This window comes from Pithys albifrons, chromosome 8, assembly GCF_047495875.1.
Source record: "Pithys albifrons albifrons isolate INPA30051 chromosome 8, PitAlb_v1, whole genome shotgun sequence".
Lineage (NCBI taxonomy): Eukaryota > Metazoa > Chordata > Aves > Passeriformes > Thamnophilidae > Pithys > Pithys albifrons.
The window spans coordinates 20,310,465-20,326,213 of record NC_092465.1 but is presented as its reverse complement, the minus strand read 5'-3'; the positions used below and the strand labels follow the sequence as shown (position 1 = coordinate 20,326,213).

At 41.5% G+C, this 15,749-nt stretch overlaps 2 protein-coding genes across 9 annotated transcripts in view; one reads left to right on the top strand and one right to left on the bottom strand.

The window, feature by feature from the left end:
* Positions 1-389: 389 nt before the first annotated feature.
* On the bottom strand, positions 390-9,018 carry DHRS9 (dehydrogenase/reductase 9). The gene is made up of 5 exons (XM_071562149.1): positions 8,976-9,018; positions 4,683-5,013; positions 2,814-3,072; positions 1,454-1,617; positions 390-639 (listed from the first exon to the last, which is right to left on the bottom strand). The coding sequence occupies exons 1-5, from the start codon at positions 9,003-9,005 to the stop codon at positions 392-394; spliced, it is 1,032 nt and encodes a 343-aa protein (XP_071418250.1). The 5' UTR covers positions 9,006-9,018; the 3' UTR covers positions 390-391.
* ABCB11 (ATP binding cassette subfamily B member 11) overlaps positions 3,634-15,749 on the top strand; it is a 64,043-nt gene continuing 51,927 nt past the window's right edge. For 2 of the 8 annotated variants that reach the window (XM_071562140.1, XM_071562138.1), the window contains exons 1-2: positions 3,634-3,733; positions 5,231-5,442. The gene's annotated coding sequence lies outside the window, so the exon portion shown is untranslated. The other 6 variants (XM_071562139.1, XM_071562141.1, XM_071562143.1 and 3 more) reach the window with 6 other exon arrangements.

The following is a 15,749-nucleotide window of genomic DNA, read 5'->3' as shown; positions in this document are numbered from 1 at the left end:
TAAGGTATGTGTTCTGAAACCCATTGTTCTATTTCAAGATCACTAGCAGCCCATACAGTGATGAAGTCTACATAAAAAACTGATTCTTCTAGTGATTTTATTGTCCTTACAAGTTTTTTAATTGTGTGAATAGTATCAAGTAGCATTGTAGCTGAATATTTTATGAGTGCAGATCCTAAAGAGGTATCATTTCTGAGCATAAGAAATGGTCTTCAAAACATGCTGTATTTCTAAGCCTACCTGCAAACTCAGAAATTTCAGGTAAGGAGAGGTGGAGGACAGAGACAGTCTTCTGAAAGGAATTTTAAAAGTCTAGTAACTGATAAAGAAGGGGACATCTAGTTTTGATAGGATTAATATTTATTTTTGCACTGGTGATACTGTTTTAATACTAGACATTAATTAGAACTCCAGGAACTGGTCTGCTATCTGCTGGAGATGGAAACATCATACGCAACAGCATGTCAGATAAACAGCTTGGGGCGTAGGAGAGAAACAGCCAAAAGAACTTTGCATCCCATCCAGCTCTGTATCGTGTCCTGGGGTACTTTGCTATCAGGGCATGTTCCATGCATTTTATGACATTAGAAATGTCATAGTCACACAGTCTTTTCATTGATGATCTTTGCGCTTTTATATCTGTAAAGAAGAAAACAAATCTGAAAGCTTTTTTATGCCACGTTCTCGGTGAGGGTATTCTTTATATTCAAAGGTCTGGCTACAGCTTCAGGCTTGCTTTAAACTACTGGTTCAAGTGCTGAAAGCCATCTAGCTACAGCAGAGCAGACACCAGAAAAGCTGTAGAACATCCAGAAGCCTGGTAAGCAAAAGCCTCCCTGACCCATATTGTGAGCCCCATAGTCTGTACAGTAAGTGCAGTGTGACACAGCACTTGTCAGATATCACTCAGCCATAAACTTAGCACGTGGTCATAGTGTGTCATTCCCACTGGGCATCCTACCTCTAAGTATAAGGGAGTAAGGCATGATCTCATGTCTCAACAGTCTCATGTGTGAGTTATTAGGTCAAGCGTCATCTAACATACATGTAGTCCAAAACAGTCAGAGATGGGTTCTTAATGAGTGTTAACCAAGTCCAGAGAAAGTTCACAGAATTGCAGATAGACTGAGGTTGAAAGGGACCTCTGGTACCAAGCTCCCCTACTCAAGCTGGGTCACCTAGACCAAGTTGCTCAGGACCATGTCCAGGTGGCTTTTGAATATCTCCAAAGACTGGGGATTCCACAACCTCCCTGGGCAACCTATGCCAGGCTTCAGTCACATTATGACTCTTGATCAGCAAGAATATCCTGTGTTTCAGTGTGCCCATTGCCTCGAAATTTTCCTATCCCTGGACACCACTGAAAAAAGCTTGGCTCTGTTGCCTTTACAGCCTCAGTTCAGGTATTTATAACATCCCCCCTGAGATTTCATATGGTCCTTTTTCTACTTACATTCAACAAAGTATTTTTCTCCGTAGGAGTTCCTGATCTCAGGAGCCAGTCTGTTCCAAAGTCTGAAGAGGTATTTCTCAGTGATATCTGAGTTAACTACTCTTGCCTTAAAGAAACCATGCTCAACAATGCTTACTTTCACTCCAAAATGCTGCATCTCTATCCTGGAAGGAAAAAAAACAGAACAGTAACTTCCCTGACCACCCAATAATGGCATAGCTATTAAATGTAAGTAAGTTGAAAGTATCACACAAATATTCTTATCTTTAAATGTCAGAATTAATTTGAGATGTTTGAATTAGCCTCATAGCAGTGTACCTGTCCTGTAAAAGCAATAGCAGGCCATTAAATCAGGAAAAAAATAACAAGGCAGTAGATTGACAGATCTCTGTGTGGTTTATGTTGGACTGATTCAAAGGATGCAGCAGCCAGCTGCATCTTAATCATGTATTAGCATACTAAAACTTTTGACTATTTCAAATACTGTTGCATCATTTTTGTTTACAGCAGGAACAGGTTATTAAAGTGTCTGGGAAAAAGTAAAAGTGAGCAAAAATTTTCAGTTGGATTAGAAATTTGTTCTCCCATCCTATGGTTAAATGATTAAATGTTAGTGTAATAAAGATTAGTGTGTTTTCTTGTAGTGTGGTTCCCTCTGTGTAATTTGGAATTGCAATACAACTCCTTTGAGGGGAAAATGGCCTCTTGTCTTGCTGGGCAGCTCAAGAGACCCAGGCAGCTACGTTGTAAGAAGGAATGGACCACCTGTACATTAGCCATTAGTTTCTGTTTCCTTGGAGTATATACTTTATATGTTCATGTAATGGTTTGAAGCCAGCTTTTCTAGTCCTTGTGAAGACTTGACTCACCAGAGTGAGCCTTATCCTTCTAGAGGCAGTACAGCAGAACCAGCTTCAGTCAAGGGGGATGCCCAGATTAATTTTCTGAAGTTAAAAAATATCTTTGGTAATGTGGTTGCTGTCTGGAATGATCCAGCTCAGATTGTTGTGAAGATTAAGCGCAATGTATGGGAAAGTAAAACTTGCCTGGGAAACTGGGTGTCTGCCCAGGCTGTACTCTCAATTTACTTTCACATATGTGGTGGATTCACATGCCTGAAAGCTGCATGCTAAAAACTTGTCTAGGATATGAAAATTTTTTCCAGTGCTGTTCCCTGGTGGGTCTGTTCATAGTTCTGGAGGCTGAAATCCTAAACAAGTGACCAACATCATCTTATTTTCTTTTTTCCTTTTAGGCAAGATTTCCAGAGAGAAGTCAAGAGAGGCAAACATACAGTCACCCTTCCTCAGCATGTCTGGAATCTGTTCTTGGATTCAAGCATATGTTTCTGGTTACTCACTGTAGGGTGTCAGAGAAAGCTTCCATGCCCCATTTGGATAGACTGTAGCCACCCCCTACAAAAGCCATGAGGCCTTTGGCATTAATTAGATTGACAACTCTTCCCTCAGCTTTTTTCAGAAGTGGCAGAAGTTTCAGTGTGATTTCAATTAATCCCAGCAGATTAACATCCAGCACCGAATGGAAGTCTTCAATCCTCAGCCAGTCAGTGGGTGCTACAGGAGCTGTTCCTTCAGCATTGCTCACCAAGCCAAAAAGCCCTAAGGGGATTGCAAAGCCTTTTATTTCAGTATATGGCAATATCTTACTCTGGAGTATCCTGAGTGCATTGGGAACCAATCATACAGTTTGCACAAACCTCAGTGAGATGAACACAGTTGTCTGGGGTTTGCTTGTGTGATCTTCTCCGTATACCTTGTTAAATTTGCTGAAGGCCTTAGGCAATGACTCTAAAAGAGCATGGGTAAAGTATTCCAGGAAAACTATTTCAGTTGGAGATATGGGCCACCATACTGGGTTTTATTATCCAGATCCACTCAAGTATGTAGGCTCATAATATGCACTTACATTCTGGTGAAAATCTAATAGTCTGCCTAAAAGTGGAGAGCCTGATTTTTTCTGGTTTGGGGTCTAAAGGTCTGGACCAGATGTGTAGAATTAGTCAATGCTTCTAAAGATACTAGCTTACCCCTGTGTATTGATAATACTGCTTTATTACGTTTATAAATTACTCGAGGAACTTTAGATAAATAGTGACGTTTCCAAAAGTTTGCTGAGGACAGCCTGTGCCTGAGGGGAGGGGCTGAAAGTCCAGCACTCAGCCTTCATAAAGAGTTTGCAGCCTGACAGTGTTGGCAGTGGTTAACCTGACTGAGAACGTGAGGCTTTGCACAAGCTGGAAGCAGGAGCCTGCTGGAGGAAGTAAGTGCTAATGATTTTGTTTACCTTGCTCTCAATCTCTGCATTCAAGAATGGTCTGAAATATTCAAGGTGCAGCCAACAGTGCTCTACAAGCACTTGAGGAGTAAGTCCTACTGGTAGAAGATACATGTTTGCTGGTTTGGGTAATTACTTTATAAGCCTATTGAATATTTGGTATAACTGTGTTGCAGACAGAAGTCGCAGTGCTGTGATCCCCTTTGTGGCCTTTAGTAGTGTTTAGTCTGAACTGTCAGTACAGATAAATAAACATATATTGCCATGGTTGAATATATTTACCACGCGGATCTGTTTAGCACCTTTTGCCAAATGCATCACTTAAGTCTTATTTTCAACTCCTCTCATAGGCATCCAAGGATAAACTGTTCCTATTTTTACAGAAGTGCTCAGAGGTGTATGGTAGCAGTAGTGAGAGCTACCTCTGTAACAACACTAAGAAAACTGGCTGAAATTGTGTTTAACTGTTACAGTCAGCGCAATTGTTGTGTACAATGCAGGCATCAGACTTATTCAACCATGCAAAAATATGCTCTTCTGCTTACTAGAGGAGGGCTGAAGAAGCCCTGCACTGACCACTTTTAATTGAGTGGACTGATTTTTTTGTCAAGAAAGTTCTTTCTGTTATCAGCACCTTCCTTCCACTGACATTCTTCAACCACACCAAAAAGAAATCTAAAAAACACATCTGGGAATGATCTGGTTTTAACAGACTGAGCAACTAGATTGTTAGGCACCCTGTTGGTAAAAGCAATGGGAAACATTGCTGGAGAGAATCTCTCTGAACTGAGAAATGGCAGAACTGAAAAGTGAATGTGTTTCATCAGTAAGATGAAAAATGCGTCTGCAGTCAGTGGAGAGGGAACAGAAATTTTAGCTAGACCAGATTTGGTTGTATTTAATAATTTTTCCGTGAAGTTGCCTTACCACTTACCTTTGTCAGCTGTCTCTTCAGTGATAAACACCACAGCCCTGGCAATGCTGTTGGAGTCTGCTAAGTTCAGATTCACTGTCTTCAGTGAGAGTGAAGAGCAGGACTGCAGCTCTTGGCCTGCTTTTTCTGTGGCACATGCAGCAATGACACAAAATCCCCTCTTGTCAAGCCATTTAGCTAGGATGTTTCCAAGCCCAGTGTCACAGCCTGTTATGAAGACATACTTTCCACTCAGGTTCCTCACTCTGTATCTGTCTCTGATGAGCCAGTAAATTATAAGAGAAAGTATGGAAGCCAAAATTGCTATGCGCAGTGAGTCTGAAAATGAGAGCTACAAGCAAATAAGTTAATCATGTAGAAGTGCAGTGAAGCAAATGTGCTCAGCCAACCCTTCAGTTTCCTGAGACACAACTCCTGTAAGGGGCTTTGTTTCTGGTTGCAGCCCTTTTATGCTGGGGCAGAGCAGGGTTAGAAGCTTTGGCACAATGTGATTGGGATCCATGAGTAATGTGTCTTGGCAAAACCTTTCCTATCTTTCTCTTCAATAGATATCCACCATTTTCAAGCTTTTTTGACAAGTTTTTCTACTCAGACCAGCCTTTTGTGGACACAGGTCATTATTTGTGGTGATACCGAAGAGAGAAATTCTTCTGGGAAAAAGGATGATTCTCTTTGGCCACTTGTATGATGCCACCCAGGCTGCTTTTCTAATGTGTAGCACGGAAGCAGAGTGACCCAAGAACAACCAGAGAAGTGTAAGGTGTGGTGACTAATTTGTTGTGTGACTTATGTTGTGTGTGATCTGCTCTCTGCCCCTCAGGCAAGGTAGACTTTGGGGCAAAGCCTGAGTCTTCTGTCACTCCTTGCCTGTTTAGCACTGTTACACAGCACAGCAGAATATATTATATAGGAAGTGTATTTGTATAAAGAACTGTGGAAATGCATGGAGATGTTGCTCTCAAAAAAAAAAAACAAACCAAAAAGGCACTGAGGAAAGGTTTCCTAACCCTTTAGGGGAGGATACTGTTTGCTTGTTATGAAATTTTTCGGTAAATGTAGAATGCAATTCTTGCCATCTAAAATCTTCATAATTGATTACTGGTTTTCTAGTTATATTTTTGATTTGTACAGGAATTACACCAAAATAATTAATTAAAGCAAATATTTATGGGAAGTCTGATAAGCATTTCCTGTTACAGAAACTTTTTTGCAGGTGGTAAGCAGTCACCTAGGCTCTAGTTACTTACATATGTGTAGAGGTGCAGACATTTCACCTTTAAAATGAGAGATTTTTAAAGGCTGATTTTCCTCTCAAGAGGAATGTTACAGGAAGCCCAATTTATTAGGCCTATTTGCTAGAGTCTGCCCCTTGTTCTCATTCTTACTGAGTTGATGGACTGATCTGGATTTATTCGGATTCTAAATTTGGCTGTCACCTCACCAAAAAGGAATGAAAAGTACCTTAAAATCTAATAGTGAATGAATATTGAACTCTCATTAGATAATTAAGTCAGTCACATAGTTAATAAAGGATAACAAGTGACAATACTCATGGCTGCTTAATGATCTTATTTTATGCATTTGATTGTCTCAGTAGCCATCAATGTGGACTTCTGAGCTGTTGACTAATGCTTTCTGATTTTAAAACATTAAGCAAATATATACAGATAAGAGTTTTCTTCTCCTTCCACTGTAGTCCACAGGAGGGCTTCCACTGAATTTTTGAGGTGTTTGCACTGATTATTTTAGCAGCCCACCTCACTGTTGTTTTGCAGTTGTTCTAATTGCCCTTCTAGCTCAGGTACTTCACTTAGACACTTGGCTTTTTTTGCTTTGAATGCCACCCGGTTAAGTTTGACAGGGATTGCAGTGTTCCTGCATGTGTGCACTTTGGAATCAGCTTTGTAATGTTTCACTGTTTGTGACATTTATTTTCTGAGAGGACTCAGAGTGTGCTCTGACAAAGTGCCCTTAAAACTGTGTGAAAGCACTTAGGGCAGTTCAGGCCTCTGTGCTGTAAAATAAAAGTCTGAAAACAGAATGTTGCAGCAGCTGATCATAGATACCCCCAGTCCCTTTGCAATGATGTGCCAGGCAATGACATTTGCTTTGATTGCTGATTTAGAATTTGAAGCAGAGTTAGTTACAAAGAGAGAGAGAGAGGAGTTGCTATCAGCAGTCTTGGGTAACTCCATGCCAATAAATTACAGCAAGCTATTTGGCAAGCTAGTGCTGTGATACATATAACTTTAGGACTCAATTTGCCTTTGTGCCAATACAAAATTAAACAAAATAATTAGAGATTTGGGTAAAAGATTAACGTAACTGGAAATAGGAGCTGTAAATCACATATCTCTTCTTTGGTTGTGCTGTAGGGAGAAAGCAGTGGGCTTGCACTACTGGTAAGCAGGTTAAATTTGACACTGGGCTTTGTGGAGAAATCCTGGAGTGTCTGATCAGGATGCCTACCTGCCTTCTGTAAGAAAAACACATGGGATTGCTCTGGTTAGTGTTATCCACTGTGTTTTGGCAGCAATAATTGCCACAGAAGGTCTGTAAGACAAAGGGCTCTAGGGGAGACAGCTGAGAGGGCAGCATTGTGTGTGGAGCTTCCACTTGTCTTTTCCCTATCAGCCCTGGTCAGTGTTACTAATCCTGTAATTCCTAACTACCTTATTCTCCCCGAATAATGGTGCTCCTTCTCCACTAACACACCGACGTTGGGTCCTGAGCACCATGGTGGGTTTTGCTCTGCTGGAGCCTTCTGCCATCATATATTTGTAGATAATGTTGCTGCTGGAAGGAGTCTGGGGTCAGAACCAAGAGACATAGTCTCAGTTAAAGCTTTCTTTCAAGAAAATCATCTAGTTCTGTGAATGTACTATGTTATCCAAAATATTTCTTTTTTTTTGCTAATTGTAAAGCACTAAAAAGCCACTTGTCTTCCAGGGGCATATTGATTTGGAAATAGCTGCATAGAGGGGCTAAGAGTGTGTTTTCAGAGAAAATGTCAGCATGATATTTCTAGAGTATTGATATATCTTCATAAATATTGAATTCTTATTAATAATGTAGCCAGTAAATAGCTGAAGGTAAATTCTACTTTCCATCAAAACTTTGATATTTGCTTGGCAAATTCAGAACTCTTGGGACAGAGCTTGGCTTCTTATGTCTAGACAAGTGCCATTATAAAAGCAATTGATTTTAGAGAAAAGCAGCGTGACAGCCCTTTGAGAACCCTTTAAGATCCTTAGGTGACTGCAAAGAGCAGCATCTGCTTCTCTGCACTAAAGCACACAGACCCCATACTGCAGGACGGTATTACTGATTTACTCCCACAGCAAGTTTGTTGTGGCAGTCCTGCTAAAGGACCTCAGGTTGGGGTCTGGGCATGTTTTGGATTCCTTCATTCGCCACTGTGCAGGCAGTGCAAACCTCTGGAAGTCACTGCCCTGCAGTGAGTAGAGTGACCTGCCAGGCTGAGGAAGAACTGCCAAGGGGAAATTAAGGATTGTGGATCTTCAGAATCAGCACTCACATAGCACTCAGTGGAAGGTTTAGATGTTTCAGACAATGATCTGAAAGGCCATCCAACAGCTCACCAAAGCCTAGGGAGCACAAACTTTAATAATTGGTCGCCCTCACAGACCTACAAGCCCCCTAGTCTTCAGTTAATGAGTTGAAAAAATATGCAAGCACAAACACATCACATCTCCCAGTCTTAGGTGAGTTATTCCTGCATGTACAGGGTTTTGCCCTTTCATTTCGTGGTAAAGGAGTGCTTTTTTGTATGCTGTGTAAATATATCAGTGGTATCATTCAGTTTGACAGTCAACAGATAAATTAAGATCTTCATTAATACAGCACCTTGAAAGAAATACATCTCCAAACTCCACTATGCAGCATTTTGCAGGGAGATAAATGTCATCTGGTACAGTGGGGGCTGCTTTTTCACCATGATTGTATCTTCCTTGTATGGCTTGCACTTCAGATTTTTACCACAGCATTGGTAAAAGACCCAGGAAAACAAAACCTTTTAAACTCTTAGGAAACTAACCCAGCATTGAAAATTGAAGTAAGAAAAGATTCCACATGTGGGGAAGAACATTTCTCTGTTAGCATTTTATTCAGATCCTGTGGGTGCCTAGATAAGCAATAACTGTTAAAATCACTCTAGAAAAGAAGGGACTGCATGTTCTCCTGTCTGTGCACTAGAAAAAAACCCCACTTTCTTTGTTCTCTTAGCCACAATAGGTACTTCTCACTGTAACAATGTACACAAGTTCTACTCACATTCTGGGGAGACATCTGCAAACTGTCCATACCTCCAGGTGCTCATGAGTTGCCTTCACCGGTTGTTTCCAGTATCAGAACATAGAAACATCTCGAGTTGCTCATAAACTTGTGCGCCAAGTCCCACATGGTGTCAGTTTCCAAAAAAATCTCACTGTGAGTTGTGTGTCTGGCAGTTCTTTCTGACTGCTGTACCTTGGCTGACAAGCAGGGCCCCTCTCTCTGCTATTGGTAATGAATTGTGCTGTGCTGTGTCTACCTTAGGGATACGCTTGGTATTAATCTTCTGTATATGTTCTCTGCCTGCCTCTCCTACTGAGGTTGTATAAGCATTGCTGGCTATATATAGTGATTTACAGAGCCTGGGGGATGGTTAAGAATCATTAAGGAGAACTAATCTACTGAGCTGGGAAGGACAGATCTGTGCTTTGTCTTGAAAGAAGCAGGAGTCTTTCCACTGACTTAACAGAGTTCAGACCTCTGCCTTTTCCCTTGCACATGAGCAAGTTATTGTTGATAGGACTTCATCCTTTAAGATACATCATTGTGTGTGAAAACTTTCAAGGGATGAAATTATTTTTACTAGTTGAGGGCCAGCTTTTTGATACTAGAAAAAACCCAACATCAGTGTTTCTCAGATAAAACCTCAAATTCTACAAACTGTGCAAACAGAAGCTCTATGGTTTGCATGGGCACAGATGTTAACATAGATTACTGTGAGACTTGTTTGCTTGTTCCCTGGCCCAGAGTATGACGGGGACTTGTGATCCAGCTCTGAGTACTACTGCATAAATATGGCAGCAGAATTTCTTTTCCCCATTCTTCACGTCTCCCCACTCACAGTGCTGAGCAGTGCCAGATGCTGCAGGAAGCTTGAGCAAAGACCATTCCCAACAGCAGAATGAGTGAGTAAGCTTTTTAGTGAAAATTGATTTGAAACTAACTGAATGAGAAGGAAATTAAAACCAGGGAAACCAAGCAAGGTGGTAGGATGGAGCTGGAAGTCATCTTGCCCAGTACAGTCGAGCAGACCATGGCAATGGCAGCCTGTCCCAGACTGGCTGGTGACTCCTGATCTGGCTGGTCCCTGACAGGAGCTACAGAGTTGTTAGATCATCCTCCATTTGGTGGGCAGCTCTTCCCTCTGCAGTTTATCTTCCTGCTCCTTTTGGCTTGGGCCTGGATATTCTTGCTGCTTTTGCCGCTCTTCAGTGCCACACCAGCCTGAGCTGTGGTGTTTATTTTTACTGTGCTTTCAGCACTCTCAGGGCAGAGTCAGGTGTGTGCAGCTTGCTGGAGACTTGGAGCTGGCAAAAATTTCCTCTCCAGGGCAAGCCTGGCAGAAGGGCCTGCCTAGCCCTGTCTGGCCTGATTCCAACAATAGGCTCTGCACTGTGGTTGAAATGACCACAGAACAGCACTCCACCAGCATGTAAAGCCTGTCACAGGGGGACATTGCTCAATCAGTGTCAGGTCAGGAGTCTCACTGTTGTGGGTAGCAATCCTATGCCTTATGAATGTAGGAGGGAATAAACATAAAAGGAGTTTTTCTTTCTTTACCACTGATTTTTTGTTTCTCAGCAAACTGCTTTTGAACTGCAGAAAGTCATTTCAGAAAGCTGAATAGATCCTATTTAGCATCTCAGAAAATAGCAAAATGGGGAATTTTCCCAATAAGTCCCCTTTTTCACAAAGTATTCTCCAATCAACTCTTAGAATTTAGCATGTGAGGGAGCTTACTGGAAGAGAAATCTCATGAGCAAAATGTGAGCTGCGTATGTAGTTTTGTGTAAGTTTAGCATGAGACAGGCTTTCCTCTGCAGAAAGCAGCACTTGGTGCCTGATTTCCCATTGACTCCTTGGGTGTAATTGATAATGAGATCACTGGCTCCTAGGAAGTATGTGGAAAAATTGCTGTGCTTGAAGGAAAATTGTTTCTGCAGTGGAAACCGAAAAGCCAGGGTTATTCCTGCTGGACAAGTGAAGGTTCTGAAGTGCACATTTGTGTGCTGACTCTAACAAAGTAACTAGAGCCAGGTCCGGCAGGTTCATCCCCCCAGTATGTTCTGACCTTGTGGATATCAAGGGTCTTCTTCTATGAGAAGTCTATTCTAGTCCATAAAAACACATGTCTAAATATGTTTTCACCTGCCTCATACAGTTTTGGGAGCAGGTCAGGTTTTGCTAGTCATGGCAGAGCACATTGAGGTTTGATTATTTCCAGAAGTCACTGGCTTTTATTGCTGCCACTTGAGTAAATGAGGCATCTGGTCCCAGGAGTGCAAATGTCAGCAGAATCTGGTCCTCCATACAGAAGTAATACATTAGGCAGCTGTTATTTTTCCTGCATTTCTAATTAAAATGATGTATTTACAGCTAATGTGCCCTGTCCCAAATCCTGTTTGTATTTTCCTTCAAAGGGTAGCATTTGCAGTGCTAGTGTCTCACAGCAGCTGAAGGTGTACTTGTGGTCTGACAGGGACTGAATTAAACCAGCCAAGCTGTAATTTCTAACAATAAAGATCAGAGTAGGTGGTGTCATTTCATAGTTTCTTTGTTTCCCTAATCACATGTGATTGAGTAATCTTGGTGGAGAAAAGATGAAAAGCTTTAGCTTCTAGAAAGGCTCTGTGTGAAACAAGAAAGTCCAAGGATCAAAAGAAAACCAGTCCCTGTTTAAGCAGGCTTGGCAGGTGTCTATCAGACAGGTCCTGAATAGCTGCTGCTTCACTGGGGCTAAGAGAAGCAGAGGGACTTGATCCCTATTTGATTATTAGGTAAATAAACAATAATGACAGAAAAATACATCAACCTCATTGATTAAATCAGCAGATAAAAGTTTTTCTCTTTAGAAGTTCACTCAAAAGTTACATGCCAACATAAATAATTAATCTGTAATGGAGATTTGAGTAAATCTTCCCAGGCCAAGTATTTTGTGTGGATAGTCATATTGTTGATGCAGATGCATTTGAAGGGTAATTTTTCACAACACAGTCTTTCCAAAAAAGCCAGAATGATTAGGAGATATAGTGCTACTTTGCAAGGCTTTCTCAGTGACAAATGTATTGTTTCTTTTGTTACAAATATCTGAAAATTGCCTTACCTTTCTGAAAATACTCTCCATATTGCATTCAAATCTCAGAGAGAAGCTCATTCCAAATAACCTCCTTTTCTTTCATAATCTTTGCTGGATTACTTGATGCTGTTTCGGACAATCTGGGTTGAATGCAACAAACCTTAACTCCCAAAGCTTTCGTATCTCTCCTGCAAAGGCAATCCAATGATTTAATTGCATTAGACATTATTCTTTAGACTGTTGGATTTTTTGCTGTACTAACACTTTTATTTCTGTCTTTATATGGGACTCCAGCACACAAATACTGTGAGGTTTATTCATGGTTCTGAACTCTCAGCTTGCTATCCCTAAATGAAAGAGGCGTGAACTATCTTACATGCTTCACAGGATGAGAAAGTGCATGGGCAGAGACTGCACAGGAGCTGGCAGCGCATTTCAGATCCTAGTTCACCTTGCAGTAGCCCATGCAGTAGCCCATTAGTTATATGACTTGTCTGAATGACTGGCTGGCTGCCTAAATGCAAGTATATGAAGCCAATTTACATGTATTAGGGAATTCATTATTCGGAGAAGATCTCTGGCTGATGGTACAGTTTCTTCAGGCCCCATCTGGTATGTCTCAGTTGTATTTTTAGGCACACATATTGCTCCCTGTCTGCGCTACAAGAAGCCACCATGAATTAGTTTGCTGTGTTTTCTAGATCCCTCTAACAGTTGTGTTAATTAAAAGAAAATGGTTTGGATAAGAAAGCTTAGACAAAAGTTACTATCACGCAGTATCTCATATTTTTTCTGGATGGGCAGCTCCAGGAAATTTATAGGTGCACTTTTAACTTTGCAAAGAAATTTCTGTTCTCTTGAGTGGAGCTTCCTCTGCAGTAAGGCCCCTATGCACGCTAAGATGGGTTAGTTGTGCATGCATGAAAGTACCAACTACACTGCAATAATACCTGAGGACAGCTTGTGTACCCAACAGGCTTTGCACCATTTCAAAAGTGGCAGAAAAAGAATTAGTCCAAAGTGTGTAATATTTTCCAAATTTATACCAAGTGCCAGAATTGCAAATCAGCTGCTATTCTGCATGTATCAGATTTGAGTGAGTGTATGAGCCTTAGGAAAGAAAAAGAGCGGTCTTTCCTCATAGTGAGTGTTACACCTTAAGCTGCCATTAAATCCTTTGGAAGGAAACTAATCTCCACCGCTAAGTGCACCACCACGGGTGGCGGCTCGCTCGAAACCGGTGTGGGGGGAAGGGCAAGCGCTAGGTCGCGGATGACCCGGGTCCGGGGGCCGCGGGTCTGGGATGCCCGGGGAGCCCGGGAAGGGGGAGTGGGCGCCGGCTCAGGCTGATACGGAGAGCTCTTGGCAGAGCAAGTGTCTTGCCGAAACTGGTGCTGGGGGAAAGGCGGGGGGTTGCCGTTCAGGCAAATAAGGGCTCGGCTCTCCACCTTTCTCTCCGTCGCAGCGAGCGGCCAGGTACGGTTCGCATTCCTCCGTCCTGATAAGCTCCTGGCTCCCTGCTCCCCGGGGCCCCACGCAGGGGTTGCCCAGTGTTATCTCCTTGCCGCTTGCCTCATTTGCTCGAGCTGGGGTTTCCAAATTCCTAACTTTTTAAGCATATCTACTTCTACATTCAAGCAAATAAAATAATTAAATACCATTTGGTTTGATTTCAGCAAATTAATGAATTCATCTATCACAGGTGGTGTTGGCTTTTTGTGGGACAAAGGGCCGTAGAGGAAGACAAGGTATGGCAAAGAGAAACTATACTGGATGACAGGAAATATGTAAGAAATGAGGTGATTTGAAAAACATTTCTGATCCCTCAGAAATGGGAGGGGAAAGTACAAAAATGTAACACTAGTTCTCTTTTGCTGGTTTGACCTTACTCAGAGTTTTTTGTGTGAGGAAAAACATCACTTTTGGCCTGAAACCAAACACAGTTTCATATAAAGGCAATTTGGCAAGGTATAAGCAATTTTATGAAGAGATGAAAGGTCAAATGAAGATTGGAATTTAGCATGAAGTATAATTGGTACTATGGCACATCATAATGGACCAGATTTAAGACTCAAAGTTAGCAGAATCCAGCCCATAGAATCTTGGAACTTTGTAAACTCTGCTGCAATACCAGGCCTACTGAAATCAATTAGCATCAGTAACAGCAGCAGCTTGGTGGGGCAGAGATATGTGACTTTTCTGTTTTTCATGTGGCCTGAAAGCAGTATTCCAGCCTTATTCAGGAGAGTTCATATGTAATTTTTGCTTTTGATAGGATGAGAGATAACTTAGAACTCATTTATTACGTTTTCAAATTTTAAAACACTTCATACATCTTAAATGGAATTTATGTAATTTGTTCCCTATCTGTGTAACACAGCATGGGAGGTGCTGAGCACTTGTGCCACAACCCAGATAAGCAGTCTCTGTGAAGGTTCCAGGAACTGGATTTATCTTCTGACAATGATGTATTGATAAGCCTGACTTTTTCAGCACATTCCCAAATATTTGTCTACCGCTAACTAGACATTTAAAACATCCCTCCAGTGAGATCATCTTCTGTGAAAGGTGACAAACATGCACGTGTCAAGTAAAATAAGCTGTGAATGTAGCGTGGTATTTTCAGGAGAACTACTGCTTTTTTTCCCTTTCTTGAGCAGAAATGAGAACTGGTGATACACTGTAAGGGTGAGACTGAGGTCAGCAGGCAACAAAAGGTCAAGCAAGGTGAACAGGACCCAGAACCTTTCTCGTTACTGTGGATACTTTAGCAGTGCTGCCCAGGAAAACATGTTTTCCTTTGTTTTGCTAAAGCCTTCATTGTCAGTGCTGGATTCTCGAGAAGGAGGGTAGCAAGTACTGTCCCTTTGCCTCTCAAATAAATTTGCACCAGCTAGGCTGGGGGAGTTTGCCTGTGGTCCCCAGCACAAGAGGGAGGGTGCAGGTTGGAGCCCTTCACCTGCCAGAGTGAAGCTCAGGCAGCGTGAAAACATTAATACTGCAAAATATATGTGGGGAGAGCCTGCAGCTCTGGGATTATACTCCAGTTAAATTAATAGTGACCTTATAAGTAACTACTGATGATGGATGAAATTACACCTAGAGAAAAAAGTTCAGTTGTACTTCTTCATGAACACTCATGGCCTGAAAAACAGGAGATGTCTAATGCAATTGACTAAAACAAATAATTCTAAATAGATTAATGGCGTACAAATCTTTTTAGAGATTGCTTACAGACAATCCATCTCTGCGGGATAAGGTACAATGAAGTTTCATTTACTATGGTCAAATTCTCGTCTTCAAAACTTAATTTAAAAGGAAATTGCAAACACCTGACAGGTTTTAGGCATAATAATAGGAACACTGTTATAAAAATCACTGTTTTTATTTTCTTCTTGAATATCTGCTTTCTGCTCTGACATGGGAGATTCAATATATCTCCACTTTTATTGCAAGCCTTGTGACTGCTCACGGTGCTTTACTTAAGTATGCATGCTGGGGAAATGCTGGAATGTATGCTTGTGATGGCTGGAAGTTACCCAGTGTGTTGCAAATGTTGCAATGGAGAGATGCTCGTTTTTGTTGCTTAACTTCCTCTGCAGCATCAGTAGTGAAGGAAGTATGAAGAAGTGATTAGATAACTGCTGTCCCTGTGTAGTATTTCAGAGTTCCCTTAGGACAAGGAAATTTTTCTCTTG

What these genes read in the sequence shown, in the direction of transcription:
- DHRS9 (XM_071562149.1), bottom strand. Translation starts at nt 9,005, where the DNA reads ATGGACAGTTTGCAGATGTCTCCCCAGAAT. An exon ending in TGAAGAGACAGCTGACAAAG is followed by an intron (nt 3,073 to 4,682) that starts GTAAGTGGTAAG and finishes CAATCCCCTTAG; the next exon opens with GGCTTTTTGGCTTGGTGAGC. An exon ending in GCTTTCTCTGACACCCTACA is followed by an intron (nt 1,618 to 2,813) that starts GTGAGTAACCAG and finishes TTTTCCTTCCAG; the next exon opens with GATAGAGATGCAGCATTTTG.